Source organism: Akanthomyces muscarius, chromosome 1 (assembly GCF_028009165.1).
Source record: "Akanthomyces muscarius strain Ve6 chromosome 1, whole genome shotgun sequence".
NCBI classification, from domain to species: Eukaryota; Fungi; Ascomycota; class Sordariomycetes; order Hypocreales; family Cordycipitaceae; genus Akanthomyces; species Akanthomyces muscarius.
In genome coordinates, this window is record NC_079241.1 from 968,524 (window position 1) to 987,852 (window position 19,329).

Below are 19,329 nucleotides of genomic sequence, written 5' to 3' on the forward strand. Positions count from 1 at the left end.
TAGCACACCGCCACGATGAGCCGTACCTTGCCTGCGCGGCAGGCTGAAGAACTGTTCGTGCATAATCAGACGACCCGATTGGGCATCGAATGGGGACTTGGGTTGCTAATCAACACCTGATACCTCCAGGCACAAGTCCATCATAGCCTACCTTTCGGCCAACGGCCTGCAAAGCAGCGCGACGGCGCTCCGCGAGGAGCTGTCGCTCGGCGAAGATGTATACGACCCAGCCACGGCCAAGAAGTACGAGACACTGCTGGAGAAGAAATGGACGAGCATTGTGCGGTTACAAAAAAAGGTACAGGCTCGCGACAGAGGTCATGCCACGCAGTTGTCAATGCTAATTGGGAGGTAGATCATGGAGCTGGAAACGAGAAACGCACAACTACAGTCCGAGCTCGATAGTGCCACCCCAACCTCCATATCAAAACGAAATACCGATCCTGGCTCCTGGCTGCCGCGGGCTCCGGCACGACACAATATGGAAGGTCACCGTGACTCTGTCAATTGCGTGGCGTTCCATCCTAAATTCACATCGTTGGCTACGGGATCGGAAGACTGCACAATCAAGATCTGGGACTGGGAGCTTGGCGAGGCCGAGCAGACCGTCAAGGGCCACACTAGACCTGTGCAGGATATTGACTATGGTGGTCCCAAGACGGCAATTCTGCTAGCATCCTGCAGCTCCGACCTGACGATTAAGCTGTGGGACCCCGCGGACGGTTATAAAAACATTCGCACCCTATCCGGCCACGACCACAGTGTTAGTGCGGTCCGCTTTATACCATCGGGCTCGGCCGGTGTATTCTCCTCTGGTAACATGCTTGTGAGCGCTAGTGGCGACAAGACACTCAAAATTTGGGACACAACAACGGGATATTGCGTCAAGACGTTATCCGGACACGCCGACTGGGTCCGCGATGTCTGTCCCTCCCCCGACGGCAACTATCTTATTTCGACAAGTGCGGACCACATGGGACGATTATGGGACCTCACTCTGCCGAACCCCGAGAGCAAGGCCACCATGATTGGCCACGAGCACGTTGTCCAATGCTGCGCTTTCGCCCCACCATCCGCCTATCAGCACTTGGCCGCGATAGCTGGACTGAAGAAGCCTCCGCCGTTGACGAGCCCCGCCGAATTCATCGCCACCGGCTCACGAGACAAGACGATTCGGCTATGGGACTCACGAGGGACATGTCTCAAGGTGCTCATCGGTCACGACAACTGGATCAACGCGCTTGTGTTCCATCCCAGCGGCAAATATTTGCTCTCAGCCGCCGACGATAAATCGATACGCTGCTGGGATCTCGCGCAAGAAGCCAAGTGCGTCAAGACGCTGAAGGAAGCGCACACTCACTTTGTCAAGTGTCTGCGGTGGGCGCCCAGCATTGTGAAGGACGCGCCAGCTACGAATGGGGGCTCGGCCGGCCACGGCGAAGGCACGGACGGGGGCGCTGTCAAGAAGCTGGAGAGCGACAATGCACAAATTCGCTGCGTCATTGCGACCGGTGGCGTTGATAACATTGTCCGGGTGTGGGCGAATTAGAAAGAAGAAGTATTTGCATAGCCTAATTATTTTATGATGACGACGGATGAGACGGACAAAAAGAACAGAGGCTCCATGGAGGGCTTCGGTGGGCATTGTATTGAGAAGATGTGCCTTGACTGATGGCAGAGACAAAAGGACATGCTTGGGTTTGCGGGATAAGGATGTTGGTGAAGGGAGGGAAAAAAACGGATGCGAGGCACTTTTTGGTTCATATTTGCCGATATATTCTCACGATTAGACATGGGCGGGTTAGTTTGAATGGGATAATATGAAATACGTGCAGTGTTGCTGCGCAAATGGTTCAAAAAAAAAAACTATTTCAGCGTTGCTCATCGCAGCGCTTACAGGTGTGTGTGTACAAAGTGGTGCGGAATTGTGTCCGCTGTGCACTTATACGCCGGTGATATCGCGCGCCTGCAGCCGGTGCATCGAAATACGCCCTGCTCATATCGGACCCTCGCACATGAATAAACAGCTGCACAGATGGGCCAAATGGTCTCAAAGTAATAGCAATGAAAACCCCCTGCGCTATCACGCCGGACGAGCGGCCTCTGCGAGAGGCGTCTCGGGCTATGCTCGGGATGTGTAGGCTTTATCTTGCTGCGCGTTTCCCCGCACTTTATGGTCGTCGGGAGCTGCGATGAGGGGTCCACGGCGGACATGTAAATGCAATCAGGTACTCGGGCGGCGCCGTGCTCTCCATCATCTAGCGTTGTGCTTTGTTTTTTCAAACCCCTCCACTGTCACAGAGCCCTCATCACTTATAACATCTCCGGCAAGAAATAATCATAGAAAGAGCAGCAATGGAGGACAAATTGAGCAAGTTGTCCATCAGCGACGACGGCTTTAGCACCTTTGACCTGGGCGACTTTCGTCTCTCCTCCGGCACCGTCCTGCCCGGCGCCTACATTGCCTACAAGACCTACGGCGACTCGGCCAGCCCGGCCATCATCTACCCGAGCTGGTTCAGCGGGCTCATCTCGGACAACGAGTGGCTCATTGGCGCCGGCAAGGCCCTCGACCCGGCCACGTATTTTATCATCGTCCCCGCCCTCATCGGCAACGGCCAGTCCGTCAGCCCGTCCAACACGCGGGAGCGCCGCGGCACGGGCGCCAAGTTTCCCGACGTGACGGTCAAGGACAACGTCACGGCGCAGCACCGGCTCGTCACCGAGGGCCTGGGCGTCAAGCACGCGCGGATGGTGCTCGGCTGGAGCATGGGCGCGGGGCAGACGTACCAGTGGCTGACGCAGTTTCCCGACTTTATGGACCTCGGCGTGCCGTTTTGCGGGAGCGCCAGGACGGCGATCCACAACCAGGTGTTTCTGGAAGGCGTCAAGAGCGCGCTGCTGGCGGCGAAAAGAGGCGCGAGCGCGGGGAGCGCAAACGGCGAGGTGGCGCAGAGGAAGGAGGGTGGAGGGTACGCGCAGTGGACGGACGAGGAGCGCGCGGCGGGGATGAGGGCCTTTGGCAGGGTGTATGCGGGCTGGGGCTTCAGCCAGGCGTTTTACCGAGAGAGGCTGTACGAGAGCAAGATGGGCTTCAAGGACCTGGAGGATTTCATGGTGAATTTCTGGGAGAAGTGGGCTCTCGCCAAGGGTACGTGTGGATGCGGTGGCGGCTAGAGCTGGGTCGGGATGTGGTGGTTGACTTGTGAACAGATCCGGAGAATATGCTGCACATGCTGCACTCGTGGCAGGCGGCCGACTGCTCCGACCAGGAGCCCTACAACAAGGACTTTGAAAAGGCCATGGCCGGCATCCAGGCCAAGACGCTGGTCCTCCCCAGCAAGACGGATTTGTACTTTCCCCCCGAGGATTCCGAGTACGAGGTCAAGTGCATGCGCGAGGGCAGAGGAAAGTGCATTCCCTTTCCCTCCATCTGGGGCCACTGGTAAGTCTGTGCTCCATGCGCGCGGATAGCGGTGCTGACTCTTGACAGGGCTGGCGGACCGGGCTCGAACCCGGAAGATGTCAAGTGGCTGGACGACAAGCTCAAGGCTTTCTTAAAGGACGAGTCTTGGTGAATCACGCAACAATAATACTGGAAATGAGGGGGAAGGAAGTATGTACAGATTGTCTATATACAGTGAGCCAAGCCTGGATCGCCTGGCTGCTATGATTATGTATGGAATGATATATGTCTTGTCGTAAATCTCACATTATGCAGCTGGTCGGTCCGAGCTCCCGTCGCGCGGCGCTGTGTGCTCCTGTGTCGGGGAGGTTGGCGAGCCTGCCGCCGACCTCCGCGATGCTGAATAGCTGGGTGCTGCCTCGACGTATGGAGGCGGCTCTTCGATTCCGTCGAATCCCTGTGACGGCAGGCCCGGGTATGGAGGCTTCGAAATCTCGGACAGGGAATGCACCACAGGGTTCCCTCCCACTAGCGTCTCCGCGGCAGGCCGTTGCGCATCACTGCTCGCTTGCCGGGCTGTGGTCGAGGAACCTGTCGCCGCCGCGGCCGCTGCCGTGTCGCTCCCTCGCAAAGGCTCGCGCGTTGCAACAGCACCCCCGTCTGTGGACTGGTCCAGCGTGCGCTCCTGCGTCGACGTCCTCTCGACGGCCAGCGCCTGCGATTCCTCCTGCTCCTTGGCAATCTCGCGCTTCTCGCGCTTGCGACGTATGCGGAAGCAGCAGATGCAGCAGCCCAGGATGGCGAGGAAGATGACAATGGGCACGGCAATGACGGCCGCAAAGACGCCCGTCGCGAGGCGGTTGCTCCGCGGCGAGTCGTCGTACCGGATCTTGTCGTGAACGACCACGGTCTGGCCCGGCAGCCAGGACGGCGCAAACGAGCCGTCCGGTATGTCGGGCGGCTGGGGCGTCAGCATCGAGGCGTCCTCCTGGTGCCAGAAGACGGTCAGCGGCGTGGGGATGACCAGCGTGCCCGTGCCTTGGAAGGTCGTGGTGGCGGCGTCGCTCGTCCGCGTCACCTCGACCGTGGTGTCGCCGGACGAGACAGTCCGTGAACAGGCATGGGCGAAGTTGCTGTCTACAGACCATGTTGAAACGGCCATTGTGAAACCGCTGGTTTTGCTAGTATTAGCACATCGTGCCTCAAACACGCAGCGCAGCCTCCCGTCTCAACTCACCTGGGACAGCAATACGCAGAAAGCTGGTTTGTATAGTACGTCATTGTGGTAGACAAAGGAGCCCCCGAGGGCGATGTCGTGACAGTAACTGCCTCGGTAAAGTCGCCGGCCATTATGCTGTAATACGTCCACCCGGTTGGGCAGACGGCCGGGCTGTATGTCCCACGGTATGCGCCGGAGGGCCAGCACGACGAACTGTCCATGTCGCGAATATTTTGCGTCAATTGGGTGGTATTCGGGGCGCCGTAATATGCACGGTACACGTCCATGACAGCACCGTCGAAGCCGAGGCAGTCTGGGGGTATCGAAAAGGGCGTCGTCATCGCGACCAAGGTGCCGGTCGCTTCACCTCCATCGGAAGCCGTCATCGTTGTCGCCGCCGTTGGGTCATTCGCCGAGACGGTGGCCGTCGAGTCGGTTAGGGTAGCCATCCTCGCGTGCGCGCGCTGTCCGTGCCTCCTCAGCTGGAGGCAGGCTCGATGGGGAGATTCTCAATTCGATGCTGGCGATAGTGGTAGCAGAGGACAAAGGGAAAAAATTAGGTGGCGCCGAAGAAGTATGATGGATGGAGATGCTAATGCGACCCGCTGGTCAACGGTCCACCGCGCGCGAGGCTGGAGAATACGGAGTGTGGCTGCCGCTAGCGGATAACCTTGTCCGAAATGGCGAATCGATTTCCAGTCCTTCGTCCTCTTCGTCTTCTGTTTCTTGGGTGTGCGCATTCAATGTCGGGCGAATTCATTCACAAGATGGCTGAAACACAGAGGAGAGACATTCCATGTGCCGGCGGCATGAATCTTGCGTCAGTGGGCGGTGCTTGGCGCTAAATCCAACTAGGCACCCAGCTTCAACCAGGCTGTGCTGTGGAGCGCCAATGCAGCAGGCAGGCAACTCGGCCATGACTCGGCAATGTCTCCTGATTGGGAAAGAAGAATGAGAGAAATGTTGTCGCTCATTGAGGCAATCGGTGCGAAATGGGTATAGATGTGTGGATTGGAATATAGCACAGGGTATCTAGAGGGAGTATATACAGAAAAGTGCGCTGCGTCGCTGAAAGGTTCGTAACAGATTGCCGTATTCAAAAAGAAAAAAAATGCGAGCGAAAGAAGAGCCAGTTAGTGCATTGCCATCAAGATTGCGCCGCCCACAATTGACAGTAGACAGCCTGAGCCTGGCATCATCGTCGCCGCGTTCTCCTTGTCACCGTCGCCGTCCGTGTTTGGCGCTGCCGGCGCCGACGCAAGCACCTTTTCACCACTGGGGTAGCGAATGTTGTACACCGGCGCTCCCTTGAGCACGTCGGGCAGGCCAAGCTGATGCGGGCAGGTCGCCTGGTTCTGCGCGGGCCAGTTGTCGAGCGTGCACACCTCGTCGCGGCCGAGCGTGCAGATGGGGTCCAGCACGTTGTAGAGGGCGTAGTTTCCGGCGACCCAGCTGTCCTTTTCGCCGAGGCACGCGGCCAGGTAGTTCATGCTGTTGGCCGCGCTGAGCGGCAGCCGGCCGCCCTTGGTGTGGATGAGGTCGCGGCACCGCGACGGGTCGGCGGCCTGGGCCGTCATCTCGACGCCGCCGCCGGCGACGGGCTTGTCGGTGGCCGACTTGCCGGTGAGGAGGTAGTTCCAGGCGTCGTAGCTGACGTCGTGCGCGCCGCCGGACTGGTCGATGCGCAGGAGGTACAGCTGGCGGTCGTCGTAGCTCAGCGACACGCAGATGTTGTCGCAGGTGACGGTGTCGGGCCAGTAGGCGACGCGGTCGGTGTTGACCTTGCACCCGAGGACGCCAATGGACGAGGAGTAGCTGTCGTGGGGCGTCGCCCAGACTTTGGTGCCTGCGCTGGCGGCGGCGACGGCGGCACCGTGGGCGATGAGCGCCGTTGCGATGGCGGCGGTTGAAGGCATCGTTGGCGGTCTAACGGGGCGCGGCGGGAAAAGAGTCCGTGTGGTTTGTGCTAAAGGAGTGTGGCGACGAGGCGCGTCGCGAGCCGGATAAGAAACGAGTGACTGGCCGTGCCGGTTGCAACGGCTCCTAGCGATGGCGAAAAGGCATGCAGAAGTGTGAATGAGGGCAGATATCTCGCATCGTCGCAAGCGTTGAGCGGGCGCAAAACGAGGGCGAGCGACGTCCAATTTGCGTCGCCCGCAGGTGGACTGTATCACATCGGGCTAGCGTCAGTCAGGGTCTTTTGGTGCCTAGATCACAGTGGATTGCAGTGGATTACAGGGGAAACACCGCGAACTGTACCACTGTGGCACTGCTACCAGGCTCGGTTCTCTTCTGTGAATCTTTAGGAGAAAAAAAGGAGAAGGAAAAAAAAAAAAGAAAAGAAAGGTGCTTGTTCCTGTCCAGAGCCGAAATTATCGTAGACTATCAGAATTGGCCCCATATCGCTGTGATGGGCTGTCACCCGCCGCCATTGGGGTTTCTGCAGCCTGGGCGTACAGCAGCTGGAGACCCCGTTTGCTAAAGCATCATTCTTTACCTTACACGTGCCCGCACCACTTCCTACAGAAGGGTGCTGTATAGCCCCACAACCACCATAGCCCTACAGCCACTTTTTCCACATTCCATCTTTGACAACGCGTAACTTCTGCCCTGATGAATGGATTTAATCAAGATCAAGAGGAACGCGTTAGCGACGCCTTATTTTATCTCAGCCAAAACCCTAAAGCAAAACTTCAAACGGTTGCGAAGATGCACGGGCTAACACGTAGGGTACTGCGTGGACGCGTCGTAGGCGTCCGGCCAGGTCGCCCATAACATTCGCATATGGCAAAGCTAGAAGAAGGCGAAGAACGCGCAATTTTGGATATGATTATTCGTATAGACAATATGAATCTTTCGGTATCAAAATCATAGATAACAGACGCAGCTAACTGGATAATTAAAGAGCGGTCGTCGCCACACAATCCCACTCCAAACTACGTCGCCACACGCTAGGTCGACAACTTTATCAAACGCCACAAATTAAACATCAGACACAATAAAATTTAAGATCTAGTAAGGCAGGATGCTGAGGATCCTATTACTATTAAAAATTATTTCAAAGACGTCCGGAAAACCATTAATAACTATAGAATTACCTTAGACGCTATATAGAATATAGACGAGACCGGTTTCCGAATTAGGACAGCTAACAGGACGTCTATCGTTACCTATAGGCCAAAAAACGCCTCAAGAAGAGCCGTGCCTTTGAACCGGGAGCTGGCAAGCTGTATTAAGTCAATCTCGGCTGGAGGAGACTTTATCAAAGCGCCATTCCTCATAGTACAAGGCAAGGTGCATTTAGCTCGATGGTATGATGTTTCTGAGCTTCTAAACGCCGCCTAAGTCGCCGTCACAGATAAAGGTTATTCAAATAACGAAGTGGGCTTTACCTAGATCAAATTCTTCGAAAAACACACTAAAAATAAGAGCTCTTCAGAGTGGCGATTACTTCTACTCGACAGCCATAGCAGCCACCACACATATGAATTTCTAAATTACATAAATTCTAAAAACATTATATGCTATAGCTTCTTATCGCAATTAACTTATATTCTTCAGCCTCTTAATGTGGTAATTTTTTCTCCTAAAAAACATTACTATTCGGAGGCTGTTAATAAGCTAGTACATAATAGGCTAACCGACATCTCTAAAATCGAATTCTTCACCATTATCTAAAATACACGCCTCCGCGTAATAAAGACAGACTTAATTTTTTCAGCATTTCGAAGAATAGGCATTTCTCTATATAATCCCGAAATTATACTTAAAGAAATTCAAAAATTACACCCGCGAGCGGCCAAGGAAGACGTAGCACCAGAAACACCACTATCGTCGCCTCTTAACCACAATTTCTCGTCACCACCACAAACTCCGCATAATTTGCGTACTGTTAATATCACCTTTCGCTCTATAGAATCATCAGTCAAAAAGTTAACGCCTATCAAACAGCGTGGGCGGAGTTATTACCACTTTATTCGGTACCTTAAGCGGGTGCGCACTAGTGTAGTAGCTATCACCGCCCGACACAATCAGATTTCACGCTGCCTTAAAGATATCGAAAATACGCAAAACCGGGCTCGCGAGGCTCGCAGACAACAGAATTATCATCTACAAAAAGGAGGAGTTTTGCACGCCTCTTTTGCACGTCATATAGTCCGAGAGAGGCGGAAGGCAGCCTTTAAGGCAGCCCAACGCAAGGTACAACGCGAGGAGAAGAAGCAGGAACGAGAATAAGAAACGGCGCGCAAAAAAAGAGAAAAAATTAGAAAGCAAAGATTAAGCAGCTTACGTAGTCGGAAGTCAAATTAGTTTATTTTTATCTACTATGCTTGATTTAATATAATTATTTGAAGTCAGAGTGCCTTACAATGTGGCTCTGTAGCTATGGTGGTTGTAGGGCTATACAGCACCCTTCTGTAGGAAGTGGTGCGGGCACGTGTACCCTACATCTATTCCACTCAGATCCAGCATACAGCTTCACGCTGGGTGAAGCCCATCAAATACTGTCATTTGAGCCGGGGGCACAGAAACAAAACACATGGTCGATCCGTTCGCGCAACCGAAACGCTTGCTGCACCTTTTTTCGGCAAAGTGAGCCCTCTGTGACGTTCGATGTTACCATGACACTCCCACCTCAAGTTCCGTGCGCTGCCCTTGAAGGTGCGCAGGACCAAGGAGCGGCCGTTCACGCCATCCGCAGCCCCTACCATTCTTCGGCACACGTGGAGGACAAAAGCCCTGCAGAAGCAAAGTTAAAGAGTATCAACCATCCGCCGCACCATATCCCGTCATTTGTCACCATCTGTTGATAGCAACCGGCTCAGCGGGCACCACGCACCACCACTCGCACTCCAATGCTGGAGACTTTCAGCCCTGTCGACAGATGTTCTCTCTATGGTTGTGCAATTGAAATGACTAGCGCATATTGCTCGGACTTTTGCGTCTTTAGTCCACAGATGGCATGACTGTATCAAAATCAGAAGGACGAACGGCATTGGGAGAGATGGAAAGGCGGTAGAACGGAAACAATTGAACATGAAACGAACCGCAGCTCGGCGGCTTCTGCATTCGTTTCAAGGCCACATACTTCATTGCTCGGCATTGCCATTCGCCGCCACACGGATGAAAGTTGGATTATACTGCCAAATTCAAAGGAGAGTTTCAGATCGCCTTCTAGTGTCTTCGGCCTCCTATTCAACCCCTCTTCTTGGCGCACAGCAACCAACATGGGGAAATCGAGCAGACTGAGGTGGGGTTTGTTTCTTCTCCGCGAACCGTGCATCCGGCCATCACTTCCACCCCATTCAAGTGTTTATGCCGAGTACTAATCAAGATACACTGCCGTTCTTTCTGACCTATAGCGAGCTTCGATTTGCTACACTGGGCAAATGCGACTCGCCCGCCCCATATCGCATCCCAAGTCTGCTAGCGAGGCCATGGCGCCGAATATCCCGATGAGCTCCGCCCATTCTGTCTTTGCGCCTCCCGCAGACATGGCCTGAGACGAAACTCTAAGGGGGGTGGCCGGGCGTGTTGCACATGCCATATACGTGAAAAGGGGAAGTGGTTTACTCGTCCGATCGCCCCGGTCAGATAAATAACTCTTGCAGTACTGTCCGTCAGCGTTTGTCGAGTTGGTCTGGGATCTTTTCGATAGCTCTGTCATCTAAGCCATATATCCCACCACCACTCTTCCTTATACCTTTGCAAGGATGAAAGCCCGTCCGTTCGCGGTTCTGGTCGCGCTTCTCGCACATACGGTATATGCCAACGCCGCCGACAACAGCGTCACCGGCGTGCCCCTCCCAGCAGGTTTCTCCCGCGCCCTCTTCTACGACGATTTCTCTTCCAACAGCAGCTTGGATCTGTCCAAGTGGGCATACGACCTGGGTACGCAGTATCCCGGCGGCCCGGCTAACTGGGGAACCGGCGAGATCCAGTCGTACACTGCTTCCTCCGACAACATCTACATCACCCACGAGAAGACGCTGCGCATCGTCCCCGTCCATGACGGTCAAGCCGGCTGGACGTCCGCCCGCATCGAAACACAACCCGACTGGGACTTTGCCGCCGCCGTCGGCCAGCAGATCCGTGTCGAGGCCAAGGTCAAGCTCGGTCTGGCGGAGGCCGACGAGCAATGGGGCATCTGGCCAGCTTTTTGGTCCCTCGGGAGCGCATACCGCGATAACTACCAGAACTGGCCGTCTATCGGCGAGGTGGACTTTTTCGAGAGCACCCACGGCCAGCCAAGCGTTTGGCAGTCGCTGCACTGTGGCTCGAGCGCCTCCGGTGGTCCCTGCAACGAGCCTACGGGGCGCTTCCAGGAGGCCGGCAGCGATATTTACAACCGAGACGACTGGAACATCTTCTCCTGGGAGCTGGACCGCCGCCACGGTACGGGCTGGACTGATACCTGGATGGGGCCGGAGGAGCGAATGACGTGGTTCGTCAACGACAAGCCACTCTTCGTCCTCAAAAAGTCTGATCTCGGTAATGACGAGGCTTGGAACCAAATTGTTGACGATAAAAAGTTTTTGCTTCTTAACGTCGCTGTCGGTGGTAGCTTCGCTAATGCCAGGGCCGGCTTCCAGACCCCGACGGAAAAGACCACTGGTGGTCTTGGTGCTGCCATGGAGGTCGACTATGTCGGTGTCTATGAGTCCTGGTCCAAATAAGGTTGGTAGACTGGAGCTTCCGACGATTCGCGTTCAGAACGACGCGATTTGTTTTTAATATGCCATATATGGCTAGCACAAAGCCTGGCGCTAGTGTCTACGTTTTTCGCGCGCCTTTATTGCATTCTTGTCCATATACCTTTCACTATCTTTATCTACACAATTTACGATGTTACGCGTTTACAGACTCACTGTTCAAAGCAGCTCACAACACCAGGCTTTCGACTAAAAATAAATTACTTTAAGAATAAGAATGTGCTCAGACTTGATCGTCAAAGTGCATATAAGAAGTATATATAAAGATGTGTTTTCTCCCCTACCCGTTTGAATACATTGATCCAATAACCATGACATGTCCATTTAATCATATAAGCTCTATACGAATAATGAAGAAAAGGGATTCTGTTTACTACCCGATTCATCCCTTTACAGGATCAGAGCAGCAATGACAGCAACCATGGCAGCGACGCCAGAGACGCGGAACATCTCCGCGGCGGTGCCAGTGACGACGGGAGGAGTCGTAGGCTTGCCGGCAGGGACAGTGCTGCCGCCGCAAGTCGCGCACGGCTTGGACACGGTGGTCAAGCCGCCGGTGGGGTGAGGGCAGTTGGCACCACCGGGGCACTGGTTACCGCCAGCAGGACCAGTGGGCTTGCCGTTACAGTTCGGTCCCGGGCAGTTGTTGTTGGCGCCGGTGCTGGTGGGCTGAGGAGGAGGGCAGTTGGGACCACCGGGGCACTGATGACCGCCTGTGGGCTTGTTCTCACCAGGAGCCGACGGAGCGGTGGCGGTGGGCTTGTCGGTGTTGTTGCAGTTGGGACCGGGGCAGACGTTTTCGGGCTTGCCGGGCTGCTCAGGCTTGCCAGGCTGGCCGCAGTCGGGACCAGGGCACTGGGGCTGGCCGGTAGGCTGAGGAGGCACACGGGTGGCAGTCTGCTCGCCGGGGCACCAGGTGGTGTAGGAGGTGATGACCTCGGTGGTGACGCGGCCGACGGGGCAGTTGGTCACGACGGGCGGGCACGAGGTGATGGTGTAGGTGGTGGTGGTGAGGAAGGTGGACGTGTACGTGGGGGCGGCGGTCGTGGTCATGTTGGTCCAGGGGATGCTGGTGCTGCCGGTGCCGCTGGGAACGGAAGAGGTAGGGACGCCAGTACCAGTGGGCACCGGGGAGGTAGGGTTACCGGTGCCGGTAGGGATAGACGAGGTAGGGACGCCAGTGCCAGTGGGAACTGAAGAAGTGGAGGTAGGGACACCGGAGGTCGGGCTGCTGCTAGACGAGGTCACAGAGGCGGAAGTGCTGGTGGGGATGGAAGACGTCTGGCTGCTGCTGGACGTGGTGGTGGAAGAGCTCGTGGTGGAGGAGCTCGTCACAGGAGGCTTGCCACACTCACCCTGCAGAGGTTTGACGGCGTTGGCACCCTTGCCAAAGGCAACCAGGTTCGTACCGCAGTCGGCGCTCTGGGCGAGCCAGACGTTCTTGTTGTCCTGGTCAAAGACGGCGTAGGCTGCGCGGAAGAACGAATCGCCCAAGGACCAGGATTTGCTGTTGGCCGGGCTGGGAACGGCGCCGAGGAGACAAAAGTCGGCATCGGCCTCCCAGATGAAGTCACCGAAAGGCACCTTGATCAGCGCCTCGCCAAACTTAAAGTCAATGGTCTTGTCCTCCTTGCGCAGCGCGCAAGGAACAGTGTGCTGGTTGTAGGTGGCATCAAACTTGGCACCGGGGAAGCCGGCCGCGATGGCATTGACCAGGCCGGCGGGCAGGTGACCGAGCGTGGCGCCCGTGTCGGGGAAGATGGGCAGGCTGGCACCCTTGGCGAGAGCCTCTTGCGTCTGGCCGTTGGGCATGTTGACAGTGAGGCCGTCCAGGTTGATCCAATAGCGGACGGCACCGTCGGGACCGGGCACGATGATTGGGCACTTCTTAAGCTCGCCCTTAAACTTCTTGGTGTCAGCACCACCAAAGATGACGGCGCCACGGGGGTTGTCGACGGAGCGCAGGTCGACCGAGAAGGCGCGGGCGTTGATGATGCCCTGCTGGGCAAGCGAGTCAATCACCATCGGGTACGGCGCGGCGTCGAAGCCGCGCAGGTCCGGGCCGGCGCCCATGATGCCTTCCGCCAAGTCCTGGCTGGAAGAAGCGGCACCAAACGTCTGGTTGACAATCTTGGCGCTGCCGAGGCCGACAGAGTCCTGGACGTAGTCAAACTTGACCTGGCCCTTGCCGTAGGTGACACCGCCGGTCTGCTTGAGGTCGACGGTGGATTTGCTGGGCACGAAGCGGCCGAGACTCTTGCAGAACTTCTCGCTGTCGGCGTTGCCAGAGGTGCTGCAGTCCGGGTTCACCCAGAGCTCGTTGGAGCCCGTGTCAAAATCGACCTTGACCTCCTGGCCGGGCGTGCCCATGCTGAGGGTGATGAGGTACTGCGTGCCCGATTGCTGGTTCAGCAGGTCCGAGGTGGCCTGGCGGCGAACGGCGGCGCCCTTGCGGTGCTGGGCGACCTTGTTGCCCTGGACGGGGAAGCGAAGAAGGCCGGGGAGCTCGACGGCGCGGTTGTCGTCGACGGTGGCGAGGTTGTTGGCCACGGCCGTGGCCTGGACGGCCACGGCCATGGTGGCGAGAGCAAAGGTACGCATGGTGAGAGAGAAGCGAGAGCAGAAAAGAGTGATGTCTCGTTATTTCTAAAAGAGTGACTATGAAGATATCAAAGGAAAGAGTAGGACCAGAAAAAGACTGTGAGGTAGTTGGGTGTCCCAAAGAAAAGAGAGTGAAGAGCACTTAAAGGAAAGGGCAGAAGGGACTTGGACGGATCATCACGTCTATATAATCTCCCGTCTACAAAACTAACAAAATCTGCATTATCTCTCGGGGAGCTTGCCCGCGTAGGGGAATAGGGAGAGGCCGATTCTTTCAGCTTTGAGAGGCTCGACTCCAGCTCTGGGCGCAGTCGGTGGATCACTACACCAAAACAAGTCAAGATGCATTGGTTATAACAGGGGCTGGGGGCTGGACGACTTTGTTAGGAGGCTGTAGACGAGCAAGTCCACCATCACAGAGGGTGAGCTGGCCGAGATTTGGGAAGAAACGAGGCTAGATGGTAGACAGGGGGGTTTAGGAAGTTGGTCTGTCATCTTGTAAAGAAGCTAGAAAGATGGGCTGGGGTTTAGGCTGTTTGGAAGAAGCGTGCGTTAGCTTCAGGTACCAGGCACACGTTTTTTCGTCAAGGGTATCCACGAGGCTGAAAATAGTACGCGGCCAAAAAAGTCGTCGAGTTGGGATGACTGCATGAGAGAGCCTCGCTCGCGGGCTAGGCTGCTAGTTTCCAGTTTTAAACCAAAATAGGCTACTGAAAAAGGTAGAAAATAGCGTTTCAACGGGAGCACGTATTTCGTATATGTCGGGTGAAATTAAGCACGAATCTGCTAGCCAGTCTCACGCACCTCCTTATTTTTGTTCTGGTGAGGCTGCTGCTAATCTTGCCCTGCTCTGACTTACACGGGCGCTCATCAAAACTTCACCCTACTGCATCTGGAACAGGCCTCACCATCTTTATTAAAAAAAAAAAAGGGCCATTCCAGTACTGCTACTGCATTTCCAAATGCCCGTGCTAAAATCGCTCGTTTTTACTCTCCCCTTTGAGACGAAGGATGGAGGGGGGGCAAGTGAGCATCGCCTTGAAGAAACTGGAGACTCAACGCCATGAATTACCTAATGGGGCAAGACCACCCAGAACAAGCACCATGGGCTGAAAATCCAGTACGGATGCGCCAGCTTATCATGGGGGTCGTGGTCTGGAAGAAAGATGTGCCTAGGATGGCAATAGAAAGGAACGAAAGATATCGACGGAGAAGCTGGAATCGCTCCTCTGGCCTGTGATTGCTGCTGCCAGACTCAGTAGAGTTGATTGCGCGGGTATGGAAGCCGCTGAGGCAAAGGAGCGTGAACGAATGATCCCCACTCAGCTGACCGCGACTAAGCCGGCAAAGACGGAGAGGATGATGTATTAGTTTTGTTTAGCTAGCGTGCGGGCTGTCGACATTGTGCGCATTGCCTTTCAATGCTTCAAATGATATATTCGGTTCCAATCTAGTATGCTATTTATGCTATTTATGCTTAATGTTCTATCGTTTCCATGTCTCGTGTTCTATCGTGTCTGTCGCTTCTGCTCTGTCGCTTCTGCTCTGTCGCTTCTGCTCTGTCGCTTCTGCTCTGTCGCTTCTGCTCTGTCGCCTCTGCCCTATCGCTTCTGCCCTATCGCTTCTGCTCCCTGTCGAGTTTGCCAGCTAGTGTTTCCCCGTCGAGAATACTGCCGAACATGGCGGCTTCGAATAGATAGTTGACCTGCCAGGCATGATGACTTGCATGCGCAATCAGCCAAACCATTTCTAGCACCAGACCACGGGAATAGAGTTCGGCCATTCGTAGGCGTGAAGCTTGAACAAGCTTTTCTTCGCGCTCATCATTGACCTGACCTCCCTTGACATATTCCAGCGGACCTACAACGAGGGCCCACCAGAGATCACGCAGAAGCGGTTGGTCCGCGTTGCGATCGAGGAAATCGTGGACATGGTCACATGTCTCTTTCCCGTTGCATGTATATTTGGGCTCGAGAGGCCTGCTGTACCCGGTCGTATGGTATCGTGCGTCAAATACCTCGTCGAAATCAGCCTCGAATGGAGGCGTCGCAGTCATCTTCCGGACTTTGGGCCACCCTAGGATCGCGCGGCGAAAGAACATATGCCGGTCGTTCTGAATGTGCCACGTGTACAGCAAGGCGCACATCCTAGCCACCGGCTCATGCCACCTTTGGGTCAGCATCCTGGCTCCTGTTGCGGCGTACGCGTCATACACACGGCGCAACGCGACTTCGCTCACGACGCCCGTGTCAGTAATGTCTGCCACATTTAAGAACGAGTTCATGACCTCTGAGTTTACCAAGTCGCAGCCAACGTCAACAACATCAGTGCCCGGAGAGCTGAATACCAAATCACTCGTGACAGCCGCTGGGTCGAAGCCTTGTGCCATCGCCTCAGCCGCCATACCCAACAGACTGCTCTCCGATAGAGACACAATCTGCGCCTCACGCCTGGCCAGTCGTGCCGATCGCTTGCTTAATTGTTCCACATGTTGTTCCTCCAGCTTGATCTTGGCCTGTATGTATTGCTTTCCAATATAGACGCCGTCCCGTCGTTCGCGCCCACCTCGAGTTCTCATCGCATAACGATCTTCTAGACCTCGCTGCAACAGCGTTTCTAGCGATGGGAAGACGTAGTTATAGCCATGCTCGTAGTAGAAGGCCATATCGGTCACATAGTTGGAGAACATGGTTGGTTCGTCTGCCGCTCCGATGAGTAAATTGGCAATGCCGCACCCAAACAATGCGTTGTTCGTTTTCATGGCTTCTGGCCAACTAGTTGCCCCGAAGAAGTCTAGGGCAAGGTCAGAAGCTGGGGCCAGGCCGGACCCTTTGGGTGGGAGGACATTGCCGACGGCATGTTGAGCTTCTTTCCACAGCTGGAGATCAGAGGATAGCCGTAGGGTGACCAGTCCGAAACTTGTTTCCGAGGGCAAAGGGGTTTCTTTGCCCAGGTTTTTCGTTTCGAACTCGTTCGTAGTGCCCGCAAATATATCGATGATCAAGTGTTGGGCTTGGAGCGACAGCGTTTCCAAATCCGCTTTGGTGCCATTACCGATCAGTGATCTAGCCTCTGCGTACCCTGAAGGTACAAGGACTGGCTTTTGCTTCCGAGAGCTTTTCCAAATCTCCTTCAGTCGATTTTTGATACCTTTGCCCCATAAATACGGGCGGATATCTTTGCAGCACGGCAGGGTATCCTCGACAGGTTTTTTTGCTTTAACTTCGATTCCGTGAAGATCAAACTCACTCCAGTAACCTTGGTGAGACTGGAACGGGTTACACAGGGATAGCATCTTGGTGACGGTGGCGCGGATCGTGGATGGGAAGGTTTAACGTCCGAGCGTTGAGCCATTTTTCATCTCCCGTCCACCCGCCCCCGCTAGAGATTGACCAAGCCCGCGCTCTTTTGTGCCCTGCTTCATCTTCTGTGTCCAGGAAGGGACTGGTCACAATCTAGGGTTTGATTGGGGCGCTGAGACCAGCGTCCGTGCCACAATAAGAGGGAAAGCTTCTACACCATTGGCCGGTTGTGGACTATATACGCAACGCTCCCATCGACAGGAACTAATGGCTGCTTGAGATTCTCTCAAGGTATAGGCCCACTAGATTCTCTAAACACCATATGCGCCGCAATCAATATGGTATTAGTTGGCGACGCAAGGCCAATCCGATATCGCTCACTCAATTCGCAAGAGGGTGAACTACGTCTGCTTGAGCTGCAACCCGCGTTGACCGACAACATCGACGAGCCTATCGTTTGTCGCTTGGTGCACGAGACAGTCAGCGAATCGTCGGAGTTCATTGCTCTGTCCTCGTTGTACGGTGACGCTAGTGTTACGGAGCATATCCTACTTGACGGCGTCCAGGTCGTGATACCGCTGCAACTCTCCGAGGCTTTGCGATACATCCGAGCTGTCTTTTTGACCAACTTTTCACCGCCGCCCAATTCCCCTACCTTGAGGCTCCAGAGTCAGAAACATTCCGAACAGTCATTATCGATTCTTAAAAAAAGGCCACCGCGCTGGCTAGTTTCTCTCTTGAAGAGCTTTCGGAACACCTCTGTGCAGCCATCGCCTCGAAACGGTACGCCGTCTCTATACATTTGGCTAGACTTGCTATGTATCAACAGGCGTGATACCCGTGAAGCTTCCGAGCAGCGCTCGCACATGGCGAGAGCCTACCGAAACGCGGCGCTGGTAGTTGGCTGGCTAGGAACCAAAGACGAGACCTCCGACCTCGCCATCGAGATCATCCGTGCGTGGGACAGATGCATGCCTGAATCTTTTGGCGAGCCAGGTGACCGTGAGGCCCACCCCGAGAATTACGCCCCCATTTTGCAATGGATGCAGCCTGTGGCACATTTGAGTGAAGTTCCCGAGAACATTACAGATCCTCGAGAAGTGCCAAGCTATAACGCGATCTTTGAGTTTCTTAACCGACCATTCTTCCGCAACACGTGGCTTCTCGATGAAATGTCACTAGCGCGGTTTCCAGCTTTTCTATTGGGCGACGATATCGTATCTTGGATGCAAATTCTGCGATTAAATCGCGTCAATGAGGACATCCGCGACCACGGTGCTGACATGTTTCCCGATGAGCTTCGTCATTTGCTCCAATATATGCCTCTTGGCAGCGTCTTCACATTTTTAGAAGATTTTGATCAACGCCAGAGGGAAAGGCAATAAGATGGAAGACAATGAGCGCAGGATTGGTATCGCTGGCATTGTTGGTGTTGGTGTTGTTCGTACAAAAACCCTAGGCTCGTCAGACTTTTACCTTCTCAGACCGGAGTGATGCATATATTACCCGAGTAGCAAGTTGTCGTGGTTACCAGATGTGCGCCGCGGTGTGAAACGACGGCTTTGAAAGTATGTCCTTTGTCGGTCTATCAAAGATTTGGAATTTAGACGCCAGAGAGACGTGCGGGGAGGACGGCTATTTAAGTAGATAGTTTCGACTTGCAGTTCCTAGCTCTGTTAGAAGTTGTGCAAAGCGGCGAAAATATCAGCAAAGAGAAGACTAAGCCCTCCTCACTAGCTCTATAAGTTAGTTGATCCGGCGCCGTTTCCTAATAGGGACATTTTAGTAAATGCCATAAATTAGTTGACGCAGTTGCGTCTATAGTTGGAAAACCTTTGATACCTTCATCTTTTACGTCAACCGCCATGCGCTTCAAAACTGAATTTGAAGAGGAATGGGAGATCGTAACGGTCGGCCTGCCCTGGAACCTACTGGTAATCAATAGATACCGAGGCAGAGAGCTGTCTGACCCCCATTATTACACCAGCATGTTTAAATTATCCCCACTACCATAAATTACGCATGTTTCCACAGCTATCCATACACGTCATCTAGCGATGCCAAACCAATCATGTCACTCTAATGCAG

The 19,329-nt window shown here is 54.6% G+C and overlaps 10 protein-coding genes across 11 annotated transcripts; 4 read left to right on the top strand and 6 right to left on the bottom strand.

Annotated features, from left to right (window-relative positions):
* Window positions 1-15: 15 nt before the first annotated feature.
* LMH87_005237 (uncharacterized protein) lies at window positions 16-1,549 on the top strand (the record flags this gene model as incomplete). The annotated part of the gene is made up of 3 exons (XM_056202921.1): window positions 16-53; window positions 130-298; window positions 356-1,549. The coding sequence occupies 3 exons, from the start codon at window positions 16-18 to the stop codon at window positions 1,547-1,549; spliced, it is 1,401 nt and encodes a 466-aa protein (XP_056058430.1).
* An 806-nt stretch (window positions 1,550-2,355) lies between these two features.
* Window positions 2,356-3,578, top strand: LMH87_005238 (uncharacterized protein; the record flags this gene model as incomplete). Its single annotated transcript, XM_056202922.1, has 3 exons — window positions 2,356-3,151; window positions 3,214-3,445; window positions 3,494-3,578. The coding sequence occupies 3 exons, from the start codon at window positions 2,356-2,358 to the stop codon at window positions 3,576-3,578; spliced, it is 1,113 nt and encodes a 370-aa protein (XP_056058431.1).
* Window positions 3,579-3,713: 135 nt separating this feature from the next.
* LMH87_005239 (uncharacterized protein) lies at window positions 3,714-5,074 on the bottom strand (the record flags this gene model as incomplete). The annotated part of the gene is made up of 2 exons (XM_056202923.1): window positions 3,714-4,578; window positions 4,644-5,074. The coding sequence occupies 2 exons, from the start codon at window positions 5,072-5,074 to the stop codon at window positions 3,714-3,716; spliced, it is 1,296 nt and encodes a 431-aa protein (XP_056058432.1).
* Window positions 5,075-5,758: 684 nt separating this feature from the next.
* On the bottom strand, window positions 5,759-6,541 carry LMH87_005240 (uncharacterized protein; the record flags this gene model as incomplete). Its single annotated transcript, XM_056202924.1, has 1 exon — window positions 5,759-6,541. The coding sequence occupies one exon, from the start codon at window positions 6,539-6,541 to the stop codon at window positions 5,759-5,761; it is 783 nt and encodes a 260-aa protein (XP_056058433.1).
* Window positions 6,542-6,591: 50 nt separating this feature from the next.
* LMH87_005241 (uncharacterized protein) lies at window positions 6,592-7,026 on the bottom strand (the record flags this gene model as incomplete). Its single annotated transcript, XM_056202925.1, has 3 exons — window positions 6,592-6,790; window positions 6,862-6,917; window positions 7,009-7,026. 3 exons carry the CDS (start codon window positions 7,024-7,026, stop codon window positions 6,592-6,594), a joined length of 273 nt encoding a protein of 90 aa, XP_056058434.1.
* A 3,313-nt stretch (window positions 7,027-10,339) lies between these two features.
* On the top strand, window positions 10,340-11,302 carry LMH87_005242 (uncharacterized protein; the record flags this gene model as incomplete). Its single annotated transcript, XM_056202926.1, has 1 exon — window positions 10,340-11,302. One exon carries the CDS (start codon window positions 10,340-10,342, stop codon window positions 11,300-11,302), a length of 963 nt encoding a protein of 320 aa, XP_056058435.1.
* Window positions 11,303-11,728: 426 nt separating this feature from the next.
* LMH87_005243 (uncharacterized protein) lies at window positions 11,729-13,939 on the bottom strand (the record flags this gene model as incomplete). 2 transcript variants are annotated; one of them, XM_056202927.1, is made up of 2 exons in its annotated part: window positions 13,506-13,522; window positions 13,594-13,939. In XM_056202927.1, 2 exons carry the CDS (start codon window positions 13,937-13,939, stop codon window positions 13,506-13,508), a joined length of 363 nt encoding a protein of 120 aa, XP_056058437.1. The 2 variants fall into 2 exon arrangements, with proteins under 2 accessions (XP_056058436.1, XP_056058437.1); XM_056202928.1 differs by having other exon boundaries at window positions 11,729-13,939.
* Window positions 13,940-15,554: 1,615 nt separating this feature from the next.
* LMH87_005244 (uncharacterized protein) lies at window positions 15,555-17,234 on the bottom strand (the record flags this gene model as incomplete). Its single annotated transcript, XM_056202930.1, has 1 exon — window positions 15,555-17,234. The coding sequence occupies one exon, from the start codon at window positions 17,232-17,234 to the stop codon at window positions 15,555-15,557; it is 1,680 nt and encodes a 559-aa protein (XP_056058438.1).
* Window positions 17,235-17,579: 345 nt separating this feature from the next.
* On the top strand, window positions 17,580-18,626 carry LMH87_005245 (uncharacterized protein; the record flags this gene model as incomplete). Its single annotated transcript, XM_056202932.1, has 1 exon — window positions 17,580-18,626. The coding sequence occupies one exon, from the start codon at window positions 17,580-17,582 to the stop codon at window positions 18,624-18,626; it is 1,047 nt and encodes a 348-aa protein (XP_056058439.1).
* Window positions 18,588-19,089, bottom strand: LMH87_005246 (uncharacterized protein; the record flags this gene model as incomplete). Its single annotated transcript, XM_056202931.1, has 4 exons — window positions 18,588-18,696; window positions 18,748-18,826; window positions 18,976-19,009; window positions 19,084-19,089. The coding sequence occupies 4 exons, from the start codon at window positions 19,087-19,089 to the stop codon at window positions 18,588-18,590; spliced, it is 228 nt and encodes a 75-aa protein (XP_056058440.1).
* Between the last annotated feature and the right edge of the window lie 240 nt (window positions 19,090-19,329).